Genomic DNA, 18,282 nt, shown 5'->3' on the forward strand with positions numbered 1-18,282 from the left:
AATAATAAAATCCACAGCAGGAGATTTTAGTGTTTCCTTTGCTTTCAGGCATGCTTGCCATTGGGAACTTCATTAAGTACTGGGAGGGGTTCAAATACCAAAAGCATTGGTCATCAGAGTAATTGCTTTTTTATTTGGAAAACTTGTGTCACAGACTGAACTGCAGTTTGACTTAAAGTACAAATTTGAAGCATCAGGCACTGATCTTTTGTCTGGGTGCTCAATACCCTCATTTCTTACAGGAGTTGAGGGCTGCGTGATACGCTCAGCACCACATAGAAYTGTTCTGTTTCTGTTGGAGCAAGTAGATATTGCTAGCCCACTCTAAATCCAGCTGGCAAGCCAGATGCTCAGTTGCTATCAGTCAACATCACTGCACAAATCGAATGTACTACAGGGCGAAGATCAGTTTGAGAGATCTGGGAATTGAAAAAGGATAGTCTGGTAGCTAGGTCACCGGCCTGGACTTTGAAAAATTCATTGTCTAAGATTGTACTCTGCTACAAACAGCCTGCATGAGCATTTACTTTGAGCAAATCATTTACAAAGGAAGAATAAAAGAGGCTCTCCACCTTGAAGGTGTTGTAACAAGGAATATATTGGAGGCTGTTAGGCATTCAGGTTAACATTAGGTCCAGGTAATCACCTAATATGAATAGATAAGTTTCAGCCTAGAAGTAGAATTGTATGGCCTTGGAKTATTATCCTGACTTATGCTAAAACTACATTACACTGTTAGAGAGTACCTGAGAATTAGCCAGCAGAGTATTTAAACTCATGGCTCAGTAATAATAATTTGACCTAATGTACTCAGTGTAAATAATTAATAGTTCTTTCATTTCCATTTCCCTCCCCAGCTCTCACAGAGCTGAATCTGGCAGGAGTGGGTTACATTCCTATAGATTCAGGAATTGTCTTCAAATCTGAGTGATACTGTCAGCACTTGGAGACTGCAGAATGTTTTTAGAGAGGRGAACTATGGCTATAGAATCCATTTGATATTGATAGGCTTTCCATCCAAGAAGATGATCTCAGGTTGTGAATGTTAGTGACTCAGGATACCTGGCCCTCTGCCTTTGAAGTGCTGCTGTGTTGAATTAAATGCATTTAACCCATAAACTGTGATGTCAGCTGCTGATCACTTTACTAAGTAAAACTAGTGGAAAAAGATCTGGAAGAAAGTCCACTTGTATCAACCAGTTTCCTAGGACAGTAAGAAATGTCTGTTAGAGATTTGCATTGCGGAGAGCTGAGAGATGCAAAACAGAACACCCACCCTCTTTTCCCTCAGTGTCTCTGAGGGCAAGTTATATGTGTGATCAGCTTACTGAAGCATATGAGCAGTTAAGGGTTATATTCATGCTGAAGAACATCGCAAAGCACACAGAAAACTTTTTACAGCTGTTTTGTTCATAACTGTATGGTACAGCACAGAAGTTAGGCGAACTAATGTTATGCAGCTCTTGACTAAGTTGCTTGGGAGCTAGAAAGCCAGAGGGAGCCAAAGGCTCGCTGCATGTCCAACAGCTTTGCTATTTATACATTTTACATTCATTGTGTACCAACATGTCTCTTCTATGAAGTGAGAAATACTCCATTGCACAGTGGTGGAGATGGAGAATTAATGTCTAGAAGAGCTCATTGACTTTAATTACATATGTGAGTGTGACAATCTTCTCTGTAAAACAATAAAGTAATAWTTAAATGGACCAAAATACTTCATATAATGAACTCGGGACCATATTCAGATGGCCTAAATTCCACCTCTGTCTCTTTGACTAGTACTTCCTTTTGTTTACCTCCAAATCTTTAGGCATGTCCTGCCAGTGGGAAGCCATGGGCACAGGGATTGAAGAGGAATTTAGACTATGAATAAAGCTACTTATGGCTGTTAAGTACTGACACTCTTAACTAGTAGGTAGAGGGTTTGCTGATTGGAGGGAAGCTGAATACTGCAGTTCCCACATCACACCAAGCTGGCCAAAGCACCATCCATCACTACAGACAGTTAAGGCCAAACAGATTTATGTCAGTTTTTTCCATATGAGGACCTCTGTACGAATGTCCTATAGGTGATTATTGTACTGTGTCAGGATGACAAACAACAATACCCCATGGTATCTCAGTAGAGTAAGATGTGTGTCATTATGCCCTAACTTTTTTTCTTTCTTTTTTTTTCCCCTTCTTTCTCCCCTACTGTTCTTAGAATGTTTTCTTTCAAGTTTGTTCACAGATCTGCTAGTCAAGTAAAACCATTTTCTAGCCTCCTTCTCTGACCTCTTCTTAGTTAATTGAGTGAGGTCATTAAAAACAGATTGCTATTGCTACACTGTTAGTAAGGTCCCACAGGAAACTGGATGTGTCATAGCACTGTTTATGACTTTTGACATGGCTCGACCAATTCTGTGGTTGCACTTTTTGTTTCACCTGAATGCACCTTTCTTTATTGTACATGGCTCTTCTGGAGCATATTGATGCCTTTCTGACAGGTCTGGTTATCTGATACGTGTGCAGCAACCTTACTGACTTCTAAAGATTTTGTTTACTCTGTGTTTCAACCAGAGCATGTCAGGAAAAGTGCAGAGGCCGAAGAGTCTTCAGTTAGGAGACCACAGACTGACTTTGCTTCAGAGTTCTTCACTCCAGCAATCAACACCACTCAGCCCACCACCCATCACTCCCAAAACCCCAAGAACCCACAGTAAGTCCTGTAGCATGGTAATAGGCACATCCTTCAGAGCAGTATCTGTGATAGTAGGAATCACCATTTGCTGAGGTAACCTCACTTTGGGAAGTTGGGGATGGAGGAAAGAGCTACTCTGAAGTAATTTATGGAAAGGAACCCCAGGCTGTTAATGTTTTTCTAGAAATTTTTGTTGTGTAACATTACTTGGAAGTGTTATCAAAGGGTCTGATACCGTACTTGCAACTTACATACCACTTCTTGAAATTAGAAAATCAGATGAACTTCAGATAATAGTTTATCTTTTTCAATTTCTGTCTTGCTTTTCTCCTGTATTGACTTGTGAAATGGGATTTTAAATTTCAAGGTGAGCTTCATGTCATTGATGTAGACGTTTTTTAAAACCTGTTGCTCTGAAAATCAAGTCAGGTGGCCCCATTGCACGTGTTTTGTTWGTAAAACTAGTTTCTAATATCAGATACTGTAAATGAGAAGTACCTTTAGTGAATTCACTGAATAGAAGAGGAATTGCCTCAATCCAGCATGGTGGTTTCATTTCAGAACAAGTCTCTGGTTAAATTCTCTAGGCAAGTCTTGAAGGCCTTCATGTTCATTGATGAATAACTCGCAACTCCATCACGTGGCAAAATGTTTTAGGAGGAGGCATCCTATGCTGCTGGAAATTCAGCTAATAAGCACTGTTATGCTTAAAAGAGAGAGAATTTATCTTGAGGACTTAGCAAACAAATAATTTGCTGAATACCTTCCTTGTATATCCTGTAGGCTCTATAGTTAACTCTGATACAACATGCAAATATATGTGCAAGGTAAAAATGCAACAACAGTGTCACTACTGAAGACATCCTTGCTATTCTTGCTGTTGTATTTCTCACTCTACTGCTTTTTGTGTGTGTGTGTGGGGGGGGGGGGTGCAGAAGCTCTTGTGTAGAACCTGACTCTTTTTCCTCTTATGTGACCATAAATTCAGAACAAGTCAACCATAGATAATGAAATAAACCAGCGTAAAACTGCTACTAAAAATTAAAAAGAATTTAAGGGTGGGGAGGAATACAAACAAATGTAGGAGCAGTATTTGAAAAAAGATCTGTGGAAGGAATCCAAAACTTCATTCTTTCACTTAGCAAGCAGTTTTAATTGCTGTTAGTAGCAGGACAGCTCTCCACAAACTATACTGAAGTTCGGATACTTGTTTACCCTATCAACTGCAGTTTAAGTCAAAGTGAATACTCATGTTGAGGCCTGGGCTGAAAGGAAAACCCCTTGAACATTCCAGATGTGATAATAGATTCAATTTTTTGTTCCCTCAGGCATACATTTTTCACATGAGCTTAGAGTCATTTTATGGAGATAGAACTCTTCTGGGTATTCTGAACTTAGGGGAGATGCAACTGTGATTCTGTTTTGACATATCTGTCCAAGTTCAGCTKCTAAAACAGATCTTTAAGTCTTAAAGTGCAAAATATTAAATGATACTTCCTCAAAATTACATCTGGTCAATCCCATTTCCCACTCCTCTTCAGCTTTCTCTGCCTTAACTACCTTTTTCTGTTGGGTTGCTTCTAGGTTTTCCCTCATTGCAAGCTGATGGATTGGTAACCACTAGCTTCCAGAGCACGCCACCCCCACCTCCGCCCAAAAGCAAACCCTATGAGAATAACAACTCAAGGAATTCTGTGGAAGTAAGGAAATGAGAGCTGACATTTTCTTTTTTTCTTTTTTCTTTTTTTTTTTTTTGAAACTAGCTTTTGAGAGAGAGGCACCAGTGGAATTTTCCAAGCTGCTTCTACAGTAGTGCTACTTGAAATTTGTCTAATCATTTTACTAGTTCACTCCCTGAAACCACAAAAGAACAAGAAGTTCTTCATTTAGAGAAGACTCAAGTGCAGTCCCTTTTTCAAGGGGTTATGTTGTCCTTGGTTGGGCAAACTCTGCTTAAAATATRTAGAAATACAGAAAATAAAAACTGGCACAATGATTGAAGAGCTTAAAAACCATGATCAGCATGTAAAATAGCACAGTAATCTGTTATTGAAAAAAAAGGAAGGAAGGATTCTGACATGTTCAAAAGTCTTATGGCTGTCTCTAATTTTGAGTCCTCAGGTCAGACAAGTTTGATTTTCAAAAAGTGCATACCGTCAGTCATTTAAAACAAATACTCTGTATTATATCACCATCRTAGCCACAGTCTTTTTCTCTTTTCRTGAAGTCAGTTGCCTTCTMGGACCATCATGTTGCTGCTTTTTATGCTATATCTCTAGAGTGTCTCTTATTCTTGCAGGATTCCAAATGGTTTGCAGTTGTTAACATGCTAGTACCCTGGTTATGTATCAGAATCATTTCCTCTGTCCCTGAAGTGCAGATGCTTATGRTATGAAACTGTAATTGCTTACTAGTGCACAGCAAAGGAAAGCGTACTTTTGGAACTGTAAAAAGGATTGGTATCTTCCCCAGTCAAATTTGCAAGGGAGATTTACAGAGTAGCATAATAAGCTGAACTAGAACTTGATCAGAAATAGTGAGAATGGTCAGACTTTACATCCGTTCTAAAAGATGTTACCTCTGACAGCACTAGAAAGCACCAAAACAGTTGACTCTTTACTTCTGATAGAGATAACACTTGCATAAAGCCCTGAAACATAGGATAAATGGGAGGTTTTCTACTTGAACCTTCACTTGGTCAGAACTGACTGAGCTTCTGAAAAGGGACAGTATAATGAGTATAGCTGGTGTGACTGCAGGAAATATGCCAGCTCAAGGAATGATGTGGGAGTTACTGGTTCAAGAGGATTAATAAAGATACTCCTTCCCTTGAGTCTTGTAAGAAAACTAATTACTAATGTGCTCTGACTCACAATATTGAGCTTGGCTTGCAGCCAGATGGAACGAACTCTAAGGGCTATAAAGAGAGATTGTAAAAGTATTTTCTGAAGGGTTTGGGCATTCTTTTTCTGTGTTGCATTCCTTCTTTAGTTAAAAGTCTTGAAATCTTGGCAGTTTTAAGTTTTAGGCTAAGCAAGCAGTTAGCCATGTAAGACTCTTCACCTTACCTTTCGCATACCGTTTGTTTACAAGATGCCTCTTGAAGCAGGCAAATTTAGAAGAACCCACTAATGCACTTTTGTTCAAGAAAAAGAAACACCCCACAGGCTCCTGTCTTGAGCAGGAAGGATGTGGAGTTAGTAACATTTGGTTACTAACTGATTTGGTAACATTTTGCTTTCTTTTGGCCCTTACCTGATGCAACTCACTGGAAAATCAAACCATCAAGATGAAAAAATAGTTGAACCTTAAAATGCTTAGGGAAATGAGTTTATTTCCATTTTATTAATAAATAAAAGATGGGACAGAGGAGCAAAATACTTTGAYTCAGACTGCAGATCAGAAGCAGAAAGAATCTCAGACTTTCATTCTAGCAACTAAAGCATTGCTTCTGTTATCTCCTGGGATGTGTGTGTTTGTCCCTGTATTGATTGSTTGTAGTACTGAAAGGCTGAATTTGAGGATTTTGTTCTGAAAGAAACATCAAGAAGTATATGACCTTTTGGATTTCTTGTGTTTTGGAAAGCAGAATGCCTTAGCTGCCTGGTCATGGTTTATTTTCCTGTGTATTTTCATTTTATTTTCTCAGGTTGCCCCACCACTGCCCAGCAGACGTGAAGCCAAACCTCCCCCTCCTCCCCCCAAAACCAGAAAATCCAGTGTCCTCTCCTCAGAGCAAGGATTGCAGTGAAGATCATCRCTTGCTTGCAAAACAGCAAAGGCCTGGAGTGAAATGGCTGCTTTCCTTTTACTGACATGCTGGGGCTCTCCAACCCTAAAGACTAGTGGTCTCTCCTCCCATTCCATTCACTTCCCTTCAAGTTTTTCCTGGGAAATACCAAAAGAAGCTACTATTGGAACTATATTCCCAATCTCTGATTTACCTTCCCAGTACTGAGACACTAATCACATGGGGGGAAGGGGGGAAATTGCACTACTCAGATTGCTGTTTTTCCTAATCTTGTCTGTCCTGCAGAATTTTTGTCCCATGCAATTTCATCAGTTCATTCCTWGTGTAAATCTGTCTCAGTAGTGATTTGAGTGATTTGCTTCAGTGTTTGAACTAAGGTAAGCCATGCTATTATGATATGCTTCCTACGATATTTTTGCATAGATTTATTACAGCCATACAGTTGCTCTAATGTACTGATCCCTCCTCCTGCCCCTGAAAGTGTAGCAAAACCCTGATTTGTATTAAGTGAAAGAGATCACAGCTGTTCCTAGTTGTAAAATGTCAGGTCTTGAGATGTCACATGCCAGCATTTGATGTGCRGTCTCTTAAGATTCTTGATTGCAGGCACAGACCTGAGCATTGTTAGCAGATCAAGTCTSTTTACTGCTAGTCATCCTGTGTATTTGAGGTGAAGGCAGATGTTCTGCCTTACAACAGCTCTGCTACAGTAGTGGTTGTTGCTTACTCCTGAGCATTTAGGTTCACTAGGACTTTGTCATAATTTCACTGCTGATTCTGGTCTTAATACTACAAGTAGTTGAAATGCTTCCCTGAATTATGTTACCTGCATGGCTTCTGTTCACATCTGGGATGTGGTACCATATGTTATTTTTGTGGTTTTCTTAATAGGGTGTAAAAAGTTCTTTCTCTCCTGCGAACATACTAGAGTTGGTGGAAGTTGCTTTGATACCAGCACTATATTGAAATCAACAACTTCAAGGATGGAGTGTGTTTAAAGCTAGCTATACATCTTGAGCTCAGAAACTGAGTTTGATAACTGCTGTAACCTATGCTTTGACCGGCCAGATCCTCACAAACAAACAAACAGTCCTCACTCTTCACCTCTCTGCACTCATTTGTTGCAGTTCTTGCACTTTGTGTTTTATAGCCTCCCTCGATGTAGCTTTTTAACAACCACTAGAGTTTAACAAGTCATTTCAGTCTGGGAGGCATGTGAAGTACTTGACAATTAACCATGAAGTTTACTGTTGCTTGGATTACTCCAGCTCTCTGCAGCTTTTCCTTGGAGGATGAGATAGTTATATTGTTTATAAGTATTGTATTAACCTAATTCCTCTTTTATTTATTCCCTTCTCTGTCCAGACATCAACATCATTCTTTCCATTTGTCTAGAGAAAAAAATGACACGGTCTTGATTTTTTTTTTAATGATTTTAAATTCATATGTGTTTTTGTTAATGTTTATAAATTCATGTGATCCATTATAGAAAAAGATGTGGCACACAMTTAGAGTAGCCTTTCCTCACAATTGTACAATGATTGAAAATTCAACACGGGTATCATCCTTATTTATGAATCAGATGGGCTTTAAACTCATTCAGCACTCTTCTATGCACGAGTTGCCACGTGAAGATTGATTTATAAAAAAATAGGACATCACCATTTATGAATACTACTCATAAAGTTGGCAGATCCATTTTGCACCTTGGAGGCTTCTTTTCAGCTGCTTGTCTTAGAGTCAGGCAGCRTTGCTTAGAACYGCTGCTCAGCTGAAGTGGGGACACRCTAGTTTACAGGAGGCTTACAGAAGGTTTGTGCAGCACTTAAGCCAGAATCAAATTTGGTTTAAAATTCTCTCTTGGAAAATGAATTTCTACTCTGCTCTACTTTTATAAGACTTAGATAACTCCAGATGTAGTTACAGCAGCTTTTTTTGTTGTTGTGCTGAGCAGACATTCYTAACCCGCCTATTTCAGAATTAATTGAAAAACTTCTTCCTCTTTTATTTTTAAACTGTGTAGTTAAAACTTTCTTTATATACCTGACTAAAGTTGCAACTGCCAGCTGGTGCCCCATATACCACCAGCTGAAAAGCCAGTGAGGTTCTGAGMGTTCTTTTTTATTTTGATCTGTAAGAATTATTCTTATCATCATCAGCCAGAATATTTTGTCATGCCGTTCTGCCTATCCAAATGTTTATAAACATAGCTGTTGTAGTTGCTGCTATTTCCACTGTTTTTTTTTTTTCCAGGGAAGGGAAAAAAATCACTCAGTTGCTATTGTTCCCTTTCACTACAAGTCCTTGGAAGCATGAAAGAGCACCTGCAAAGTACAGATCCAAACATTTTTGGAAGTTCAGTGTTTCTTAAAACTCATCATAAAGAAGAAACAGCTGAGGAATTTGGATCTAATTTTATATTCAAAGCCATGTAAAATTTGGAGTATTTGGATGCAGTTTGTGGCCCATTTCTTTACCATCCGTGTTACTGAAGATTCTGTCAAGGGCCRTCTATTCCAAGAAGTGATTTTGCTTATTAGCATAACTAATAAGCAAAGCATAACTGTCATTTAGCTTCCAGTTATCTGGAATAGGCTGTGGAGACATGTTAAAAACACTGCTGAAAATGTGGCTTATAGTGATAAATATATATACTTTTTTTTTAACATGTTACTGCACTGTAAGTTGAGTCACATAAGTTACTCAAAACTGATTTCATTATGTTACTGAAAAACTGAAGTTCTTTAAACCTGGCTAAGGCCCTTTTCAATGAAGTTTTTTTCAGAAGACAAAACAAAACCCTCAAAAAAACCCCAAACCTTAAGGTTTTTTTGTTCAGACTGGAGAGTCCTGTCTTCTGTCTTTGTGTGTTCCTCTGGCTTCTGTGTGACCGCAGCTGAAGAAACTTGCAGAAACTGCATTTATTTTGCTGCCCATATGGCTTTGTAAACAGATTGCATTCATTAAAGAGTCATATCAGATTCGCATCACAAAACAGGTTGGAGATGTTTCGGAAGTTTCTCTGCAGTCACATCACATATATCCACAGCCACATCTGCTCTAGTGCACCTACAACTGTCTTCTGGGTTGTTGCCTTCTCAGGGGGAATCTTCAAAACCTTTCCAGGCAACTTGACCATATTTCATCCTTACTTTCCTGGTGCCTTGTAGGACTTGTCAGCTCCTCACTGTGTTCTTGGACATAGACACTACTTGACTTGAAAACCGTTGGGTTTCCTTTTCTTTTCTTTTTTGTCCACTTCTTCCCCTTCTTGTATCCTACATCTTCCTTCTGCCACTGCTGTACACACTTGAACTAAATTTCTCAAACTCTTCACTTGAACAAAAACTTTTTGTCTTCAGTGAAAATTTTGCTTAAGGCAGAATGGCAGGATGTAGTCTGAAGAAATGTATACATTTACATCACTTACTGTTAATTCAGTCCTTTTTCCCCTTTTTACTGCTGTCAGTTGCCTCCTCCTTTCATGCCTTTCCTCTTCAGCACAGATTTGCCTCTTAACTCTTTCAGTAAGTCAGCAGAAGCAAAGGAGACTGAACAGCAATCCCAGCTAATGATTTGTCTACTGTAGGGATCAGGTTTGGGTATTTTAGTTCCAGGAAACTTTTGAGGAGCCTTATTTTCCTGCCTTTCTKATCTGCTTTGATAACTTTAACTCTTAAATATGCCTTGTGTGCTCAGCATGTGTTCTTCCTAGAGCCAGGAACTGGCCTGAGCCAAAAGACTTCACTGGAATGAATGAGTCTGACCTTAGGAAGGATTTTTTTAGCTTATCTTTAATGATCTTTAATATAATGCACTTGAACTTTGAGGAGATTTGATTCTGACTGCTTTTTTGAGTCTTTTGCTAATAATCTCCCTACTATTTTTCTTCCTGTTTTTTTTTCCCCTCTCTGTTCTTTGCTGTCATTATAGACTAGATTTATGGACAAAGTACTTGGTGTGCAAGTGGTTAATTATCCTCCCCTTGCCACTACCCCCTCTATCCTGCAGCTGCTGGTCATCAGGAWTATCAGCAGTTGTTCTCTCTCCTGTGTGCTGCTCTTGGGTGCTAATACCTGAGCTGGCAAGATGCTTGAGTCACCTAGAGGGTCAGGGGAGCAAGTAGGGTTCTCATTTTAATCCATCCTCATGTGGGCAGAATTTAGGAAACCTCAGTGCTTTGTGTAATTTGAGCAGCACCTGATCCAGACCTCTCATTTATATTTTGATCTTTGGCTTTTACTTTAGAGCCAAGCTCCTTTAAAAAGCAGTGAAGATGCTGTCTTACCATCTGCTCTTCCTTGCAATTGCACTGTCTCACCTTAGAGTTTTTCTTGATATGCTGTCTGCACAGCTCACGGTCTTCAGCTGGCCCAACAACAAAGGCAACAAGGAGACTGCTGTAGCTGAGACTTCACCTTTGTTAGAAGGAAARTAACAACTGTTGGGTGGCTCAAGAGCAGAGGATGGTGAGACTAACCCTCCCAAGATGTTTTGGGCATTTTCACTTGTAGATTCTCTATACCAGAAAGGGACGTAAAAGTTGGGGGATTTGATGCTCGTGGTGATGAAGTGGTGGTCATGTTCTCAGCTGATAGAAGTCACCATAGCTTTCTTAGAGGTAAAAGCTGAAATTTCTATATTGTGCCTAAATGATTTAGGGGCTTTTTGCCATTTTTTTTTGGGGTGGTTGTTTGGGAATAAGTATCATCTTTTAAGTGGCAAATTTTTAAAAGCAGCTGGGCATTTAACTSTGTGAATAGGTGTGGGGCCTCCCTGATTCTGATGAAGTGGAGTGAAGTGCCAAGAGTCTTGTGAAAAATCCCACCAGACATCTTGAGKTTTTTTTTTTCTTTTAAAGTATTGTGATTTTTTTAGGGATCAGGGCTTTTTTGCTACAGTACCTGCCTGAATTAAGTTTTGAGATTAAATTCTAGAGATGGTCTAAAGTCTCACTATTTAGTTTTCAGAATAAGAATCATCTTCTCACATTTCTTGAATGCTTTTGGAAATGTCATCTAAGATACTTTAAACTGCAGGGCTAAAAATGGGTGTAGAGGAACAGTCCATAGCAATGTCATTTCTGCATACCAGAAATTAAAGCAAACAGTAGCATTTCTACCGAGTTTGTAGAAATGAATAAAACAAGYCTGGAAATTAAATATCCAGTTTGCAGAGAAGACAAAATCTAATCCCATTTCATAGCCATGCTGTTCAAAGCTAGTGCTAAATTTCAAGTCTTAAAGGATTTTTCTTTTCAGAAATATGCTCAACACTTGTTTTATGGAGCTTTTAATTAAAATTTGTCATGCTGTGATAAATTCCTTTTAAAATGTTACAGGCTCTAATCCACATCAAGGGAAGAGAGAAGCAGACTGCTTTCTGTTTCAGYGGATTATTGGATTAGGAAAGGACACTGATTCCAGTGAGAACTGCTCTGTGATGTGCAATGTCAGAAAGTACAGTAATATTTATGTACCAGTTGTTGAGAGTCTGCATCTAATACACTGGGCTGCATAGTGTGAAGGTTATGTTCTGCAGTGAGTGATTAACAGAAAGATTCATAAAGGCTCAAAATTTCCTCCTTATTTATTTTATTTAATTGTAAATTAAAATATTAAGATATCTATAACTTAACTGCATTTTTATAGTTAAAACATTCCTGACCATTACTACTTCCCTTCTTCAACAACTTATTTTTAATTAAAAGCTTCTGTACCTTATATTTACTATTGTAGACCAAATTATCTGTTGGACCAGGGTGAGCATCAGAAACAAAGATTTATAAATAACGTGGTTCCACCGATGGCATGGCAGGACTTGGACTTTTCAAAAGCACGTGAGGTTCACCTAATTCTGCTCTCTTAACTTTTCTATTAATGCTTGCAATGTATATTTAACTGCTTCTGACATTAACATACGTTTCCTAAATGGAGGTWTACTAGTATGTTATCTGGAAAATCTGCCCCCAGTTGATAAAGCCAGGTCATGCTAGTATCTGTGCCTGCATATCACAGTCTTTGAGGGATGCTTTCCAGGATGGCAGTATGGAAAATCAAGTTTGGTAAGCACCCTTAGGATAATGTGCATCTGCACAGTAGCAAGTACATGAAGGATTCACAAATGCTTGGAAAGAGAGGAGCTTAAAAAAAAGTGGAAAAACTTGTTTATGTGGTATTTGACTGTTCGGATCTACAGTTGTTATTGAAAATACTGAATGTGCAAGTCTACATACTTTGAAACTGTTTTTCAGAAACATAGTCTCCAGTTTTTGTTTGTATTTATACAGAGATAAAGGCCTTCAGTACTTCTGAAACTCAGTCCTAATATGCACAGTATTAATTGATACAGTTTTTCACTGTTGGTATTGTAAAGCTTTAATGCTATGAGGCTTGGGACATGTTGTCTTGAATTCAGGAACATAGGGATGTTGTATATCATGCTATTGTGAATGTTTTGAGATCCTGGATGTGATGGTTTAATTAAAAACCCACCTCTAGAGGTATTTGCAAAATATCTTCTTTTCTTCTCTCTTCCTTTATTCTTCTGCAGTTGAAACATCAAAAAATACTGCTTTTAAACTGGCTCTGAAGGAGAAGTAGGAGCTAAGCTTTGGAAAGGGTATCTGCGTCTCTCTGGGTAAATAACATATGATTCAATAAGACTGTAAAGCAAGGTGTATAAATTTTTGTGTTTTTTAAAAATGTATTAACTATTGTAAAGTAAAGTTTGTAAATACCTTTTTAAAATAAATGTTTTTGAATGAAGTGGCAAAAAAAACAATTAAAAATGTTCTTCATGCGTGGATTACTGAAATGCAAGTGGGATTACATTGCAACAGTAAGTTTATCTTTGATTATTACCATTGTATCCAGAGACTCAGATGAGATCAGACAGTGCCTCTGCCTGAGCATTGTCCCTACATGTGAAACAAAAACTATCRGGTCTGAGTTTTCTGTGCAGAGCATGACACAGATGTTGTTATGCTGATGAGTTCCTGCCACTGCGCTAGRAAGTGTTCTCTTACCTGTAAGCTAGTGTTCTACACAACAATATCTTCCACAATTTGCGTGTAACTTCAGAATATTTATTCACATAATGCAATCGAAGCAGAGATCACCTTAGGAGGAATTGTTTTTAACATTGCTTTCAAATTTTACTCAGTTCATTGTTCCATTTGACTTCGGTTTAAATCTTCTTCTGGCTAGCTTCTCTTTCAATGAGGCTTGCCTGTAAACACACATTATATACTTTATTTAGGAGGAAAAAAGTTACTTTGATGGAATTTCAAAGCCTGATCAGATGCTGAAATGTTCGTATTATGATCTTGATTGGAAGGACAGTTACGATGACATAAAACTGACCCGACATGATCTCCATGCCACCTGCCTGTGGATCTGAACATAGTGTAATGTAACAGACTCTTGTAGTAACCCTTTTTATCCCAAAGTGCATGAGCAGCTTTACATCTGTTAATAGGCCCACCACTATAGCAGTTCTTGGAGTACAACCCAACAGCTGTTGAACAGTAGGTTGTGACAGCAGTTTAGGACAAGAAGCATGAGTTTATACAAAGCATCAGCATGTAAAATGTCTCTGCGAGCTCAGCAGTTGGCCAGAGACAAGAAAGATGTGCTTGCAGAAGTGTTAAAGGGTTATTAGTGTGGGACAGTTACTGTGTTAGTGTTCCATGGCAAACCTTGTAGGGAAAGGGAAAACATGTTCTTATATCACATCCTACTGGATCTGGTCTTCTACTGGAATTTTTGTTTACATTTTTGTCTCTGAGTTGATAGGTGGAGATGTTTTAATAGAAATACTCCCTGAATATACTTTTTCCTTCTGTCTCTTAGCTAGGTGTATCTTTATTTGCACACACTATTAGCTTCTCCAGGAAATGATGAAGTTAAGTTGAAAATTTTTTCCATGGGGTGGACCATTTCCTAACACTTCCCCTCTTATTGCATAACATTCTTGTAGCAACTCCAGGAATGCGTTACACTGAAAAAGCTGCATCTGGAAAAGTTTTAATTGGTTTTCACTGTCATTAAGCAGTTAAAAATGAGAAAGTCACATGATTCAGTATATGTTATAGGAGTAAGAGATACAAAATAAGTCTTAAACCTCTGTATCGAGCACTTTTACACTTATTGTGCACAGTTACCAGAATTTCCAACCAGCAAACCTAAACATCCAATTGGGAAACCTTCAGCTCTGCAAAGGAAAGCCAAGTTTCCCTAAGTGAGCAAAAGATATCAAAGAACTCGTCTGAAATATTCTGACAATTTTTCTGGTAGCTCTTCCTTTCCTAATATAGTCTCTTGCAATTAAAAAAAAAAAAAAAGTGTAAACATTTTAAGTTACTGTTAGCTCTTCATATTGCCAATAGTGCAATTGGAAGCCAGAGATACAGATGAATGGCCTATCATAATATGTGCAGTACAAACATGATAGAAGAGTTAAAGATGATCTTTAAAAAAAATTAAATAATTTGTGCATGAAAATCTAATTGAAGTTAAASTTCAGTCAGCTCTAGCATGTTTGAGTTTGAGCCTTTGTTCAGATCAGCCTTTCCTCGGTGGAAGGCAAGAGAGAGTATACAGGGTTTTATTATTATTATTTTGCTTCAAAAATGATGTAGAGATGGTGGAGTGTCTCAATTTTTTGAAGCAGCTCAGAGTCACTTCCCAGCAAGTGGTGAGCATCTGCCCTAGCTAAGGTGTTATATATTAATTAAAGAGCATATTTTTGCTTGAGTGTTGCTTTTGTGGCMGTTAGTCTGTACACAGTCTCCACTGTCACTGCATTAGAGCATCTAATGGAAAATACATTTCCCAGTCTAGGGACCTTGGGAGCAGCAGCTTCCATATGGCCTTATCCTTCAGCTGGCAAAGTGTGCCTTTGAAGTTTAGCATCTGTGAATGTTGCAAAGATTTGGATTGAAGGTAGAACATATTTCACTGCTTTTATTTTTTTGTTTTTAATTTGGTGAGTAATGACATTACTAGAATGAGAGCATTGAGAATGATGCAGTTCTCTTTCTTGGACTGTGATTCTGAGGTACTTGATAATAATGAATATAATAAAGGAAAAGTCAGTATTGCATGTATGAACTAAACTTGGATGCCTTTTCTTCCCCCTCCACCCCTTTTCCTTCCCCCTCCACTGCTTTTCCTACCCCTTTCCAGCCTGAGACAGTCCCTTAATTTTCGCGTAGTGCTAAACAAACGTTACGTACCAGGGCTCCCTTCAGATCACTAAACCTGGAATGCTGATGGGGGCCTGGGCACTCGGTCTTCTGCATTTCCTCCAGTTTTTCCATTTTGTTTTCAGTCTGAATTGGGAAAGAATATAGCTTTCATGAAAGGAGATTCTTCTTCTAAGGCAAGCACACCCTGCTTACAGATGAAGATGAAACTGCTGCACTTTACGATTTAAATTCACCTCTTCATAACCGCTATTGCTGTGTTACGGTAAATTTAAAATTATGATGTAGGAATTGCTATTTTGAGGGACTACAGATGAAGCAATTGAGTATTAGAAAGCATGGAAAAACAGTGGTGGATGGAGCTTTTCACATCTGCTTTATCACTTGAATACTTCATCTAAGTAGTTACTGTCTAATTAGTTACCGTGTGGCAGCTGCTCATCGCTACATTCACACTGAAGTGGATGGACGTAGTCATGAAACAGCCACTAAGAATATTGGCTGAAAATATGGAGATGGTGAATTCAGGTTTAATTTGGAATTAGAACTTCCATCTTGCAGGCTGCCCGAGCTATCTGTGTGTAATACCTGGCACAGATCTTGTCAAATGTCGTCTTTCCCTAAATCGCATCACTCCTAGCTTTCCAATTAATAAAGAATTGTATATATATAATATATACACATACAGCAAAACCTATTTCATTTCTGATCCTGTCATGGTTGTCTTGCTTGTATTCTGTACACATAAGGTATCCTAGTTAGAAGGATAAGGTTGATTCAAAATCTAGAACTTACCTCTTGGAATGATTCCACCAGATTTTCGGCACTCCTTTTCCCTCCTGGTTGTAGGCCATAAGACCAGTGTTGAGCCAAGCAGATTTCCACAGCTGCGATAAGCAGGACGATGCTGACTAAGATCTTCCTAGACTTCTCCATTCTGTGARAGAGCAAAACACCTTTCCTATCGTACTGGTGTTATAGGTCAATTTTTATCTTACAGAATCATGAAAATGTTACATTTCTGCAGCGACTCTTCAGTTCTGATCTTCAGCCTTCCAGTGATATTATGCCAACATGTGAGACCCTGCTGAATTTTGAGCCCTTCAGAATGTGATTAGCCCGTTATCAAGAAACTGATATCTGAAAAATTTGAATGTAGCTCTAAATTAGTTTTTTTAAACACYCTTTCAGAATTTTGGGAGAGCTGGGAACTTGAAGGCTTAGTGAAAGTCCCTGCTGATATTTAACAAATATGTTCAGTTTAGCCAGTTCTAATGTCCCAACTCTTTATGCTCTTTGCACTCTCTTCCAATGCAAGTTACTTCTAATACAAGCATCTGTAAGGACTAAGTAAAATAGGATGTAATGTGTTGTTCCAGCATATTACCTGCTTGATGAAAGAAGCTGCAGAATTGCTCCAGCTCCTCCTCTTTAGAAAAGGTCTTGCATGTTATCCTTGTTATCTCCCTTTTTATATACAGCCACCTCACCACCAAAGCTTTCACAGCAGGTAACTTCATCTAATTCTATCTTAYGGACTGCAATTTTCTTCTTAAATTTGCAGTAATGCAGCAGAAATAAAGTACATAATTGGACACACACACCCCCAATGTAGCTGTTAAATTCAACTTTTTTCTCTAAAGCCCATAAAGGTAACAGCTGACCAAGCTGACTGCTGTTGCCCCATGGAAAACATGCAAACTTTCCTTTCAATGGCTTCTAATTTTTAATTCTTTTTAATTGCTTGAATTTGTTGAGAGAGGCTTTCAGCACAGAGCAGTTGAAACAGGAAGATTTCAATTTAGTCTCTCTATGTCAGGCCTGAAGGAAACACAGTCCTTTGGTACGTAAACAAGAGCCTAAGTTTGCACAAGTACATGGAACATTTTGCATGCCCCTTTGAAAGTCCAGCCCAAAAATATTTTTAAAATGCCTTCATAGTCTTTGATCTGTAAACTGAAAAGTGGTGTTAAATAGATCTAATAGACAAGTAGAGTAGATTGTAAACATGCTGGGGAAGGGATCTCTTTCTTTGTTACAATGAATGAGGCCTCTTTCATGAATAGTGTTCCCAGACACTAACATTTTATGTATATGTAATATTATATATGGGTGTATATATAGGTGTTTTTGGAGCTTTTGGAGAGTTAATGCACTGCAGGTTTTTTTAAAGAGGTTGGTAGCCACTTGTATTGAGTTAAACTCAGTAACTTGGTGGAAATCTGATTTTTCTTATCTTGGCAGCTATTTTGACATGTATGCACCATTTTATGTGCAACTGAATGTATCATCGCATWATATATGATAATACACGAATGTAACATGTTTAGTAGTCTTTTAACATTTCCTTCCCTGATGGGGGTTTCCCTCATGACTTCTTTCAAATTAATGGATTAAAGAATAAGTAAATAATTTAAGGAGGATTAAGTGACTAGCAAAAAGTAATTCTTCCTGTTCTAATGCAACATCACAGCAAGACTAGCCAACRTTTAACTTCAGCTGATAAAACTGATCAAGCTGTGAAAATGGCTTGTTTCCATTTGGAAAATGTTATTTCAGGTTGGGCATTCACTTTACAGGGGAGATTTTCCTGTGATAGTTTTAAGGCTACTTCCTTCTCTGATTAGCCTACCAAAATTT

At 38.3% G+C, this 18,282-nt stretch overlaps 2 protein-coding genes across 2 annotated transcripts in view; one reads left to right on the forward strand and one right to left on the reverse strand.

Annotated features, from left to right (window-relative positions):
• Positions 1-8,669, forward strand: part of DOCK5 (dedicator of cytokinesis 5) — an 82,761-nt gene extending 74,092 nt beyond the window's left edge. The window contains exons 50-52 of the mRNA XM_085301027.1: positions 2,563-2,701; positions 4,268-4,383; positions 6,333-8,669. Of these exons, the coding sequence (XP_085157153.1) occupies positions 2,563-2,701; positions 4,268-4,383; positions 6,333-6,434 (357 nt within the window). The 3' untranslated portion in view covers positions 6,435-8,669. The remainder of the gene's footprint in view (positions 1-2,562; positions 2,702-4,267; positions 4,384-6,332) is intronic.
• A 4,953-nt stretch (positions 8,670-13,622) lies between these two features.
• Positions 13,623-16,579, reverse strand: GNRH1 (gonadotropin releasing hormone 1). Its single transcript, XM_085301002.1, has 3 exons — positions 16,438-16,579; positions 15,673-15,768; positions 13,623-13,664 (listed from the first exon to the last, which is right to left on the reverse strand). Exons 1-3 carry the CDS (start codon positions 16,576-16,578, stop codon positions 13,623-13,625), a joined length of 279 nt encoding a protein of 92 aa, XP_085157128.1. The 5' UTR covers position 16,579.
• Positions 16,580-18,282: the final 1,703 nt, after the last annotated feature.

Source organism: Rhea americana, unplaced genomic scaffold (assembly GCF_003343005.1).
Source record: "Rhea americana isolate MKP2758 unplaced genomic scaffold, rheAme1 scaffold_171, whole genome shotgun sequence".
Taxonomy (NCBI): Eukaryota; Metazoa; Chordata; class Aves; order Rheiformes; family Rheidae; genus Rhea; species Rhea americana.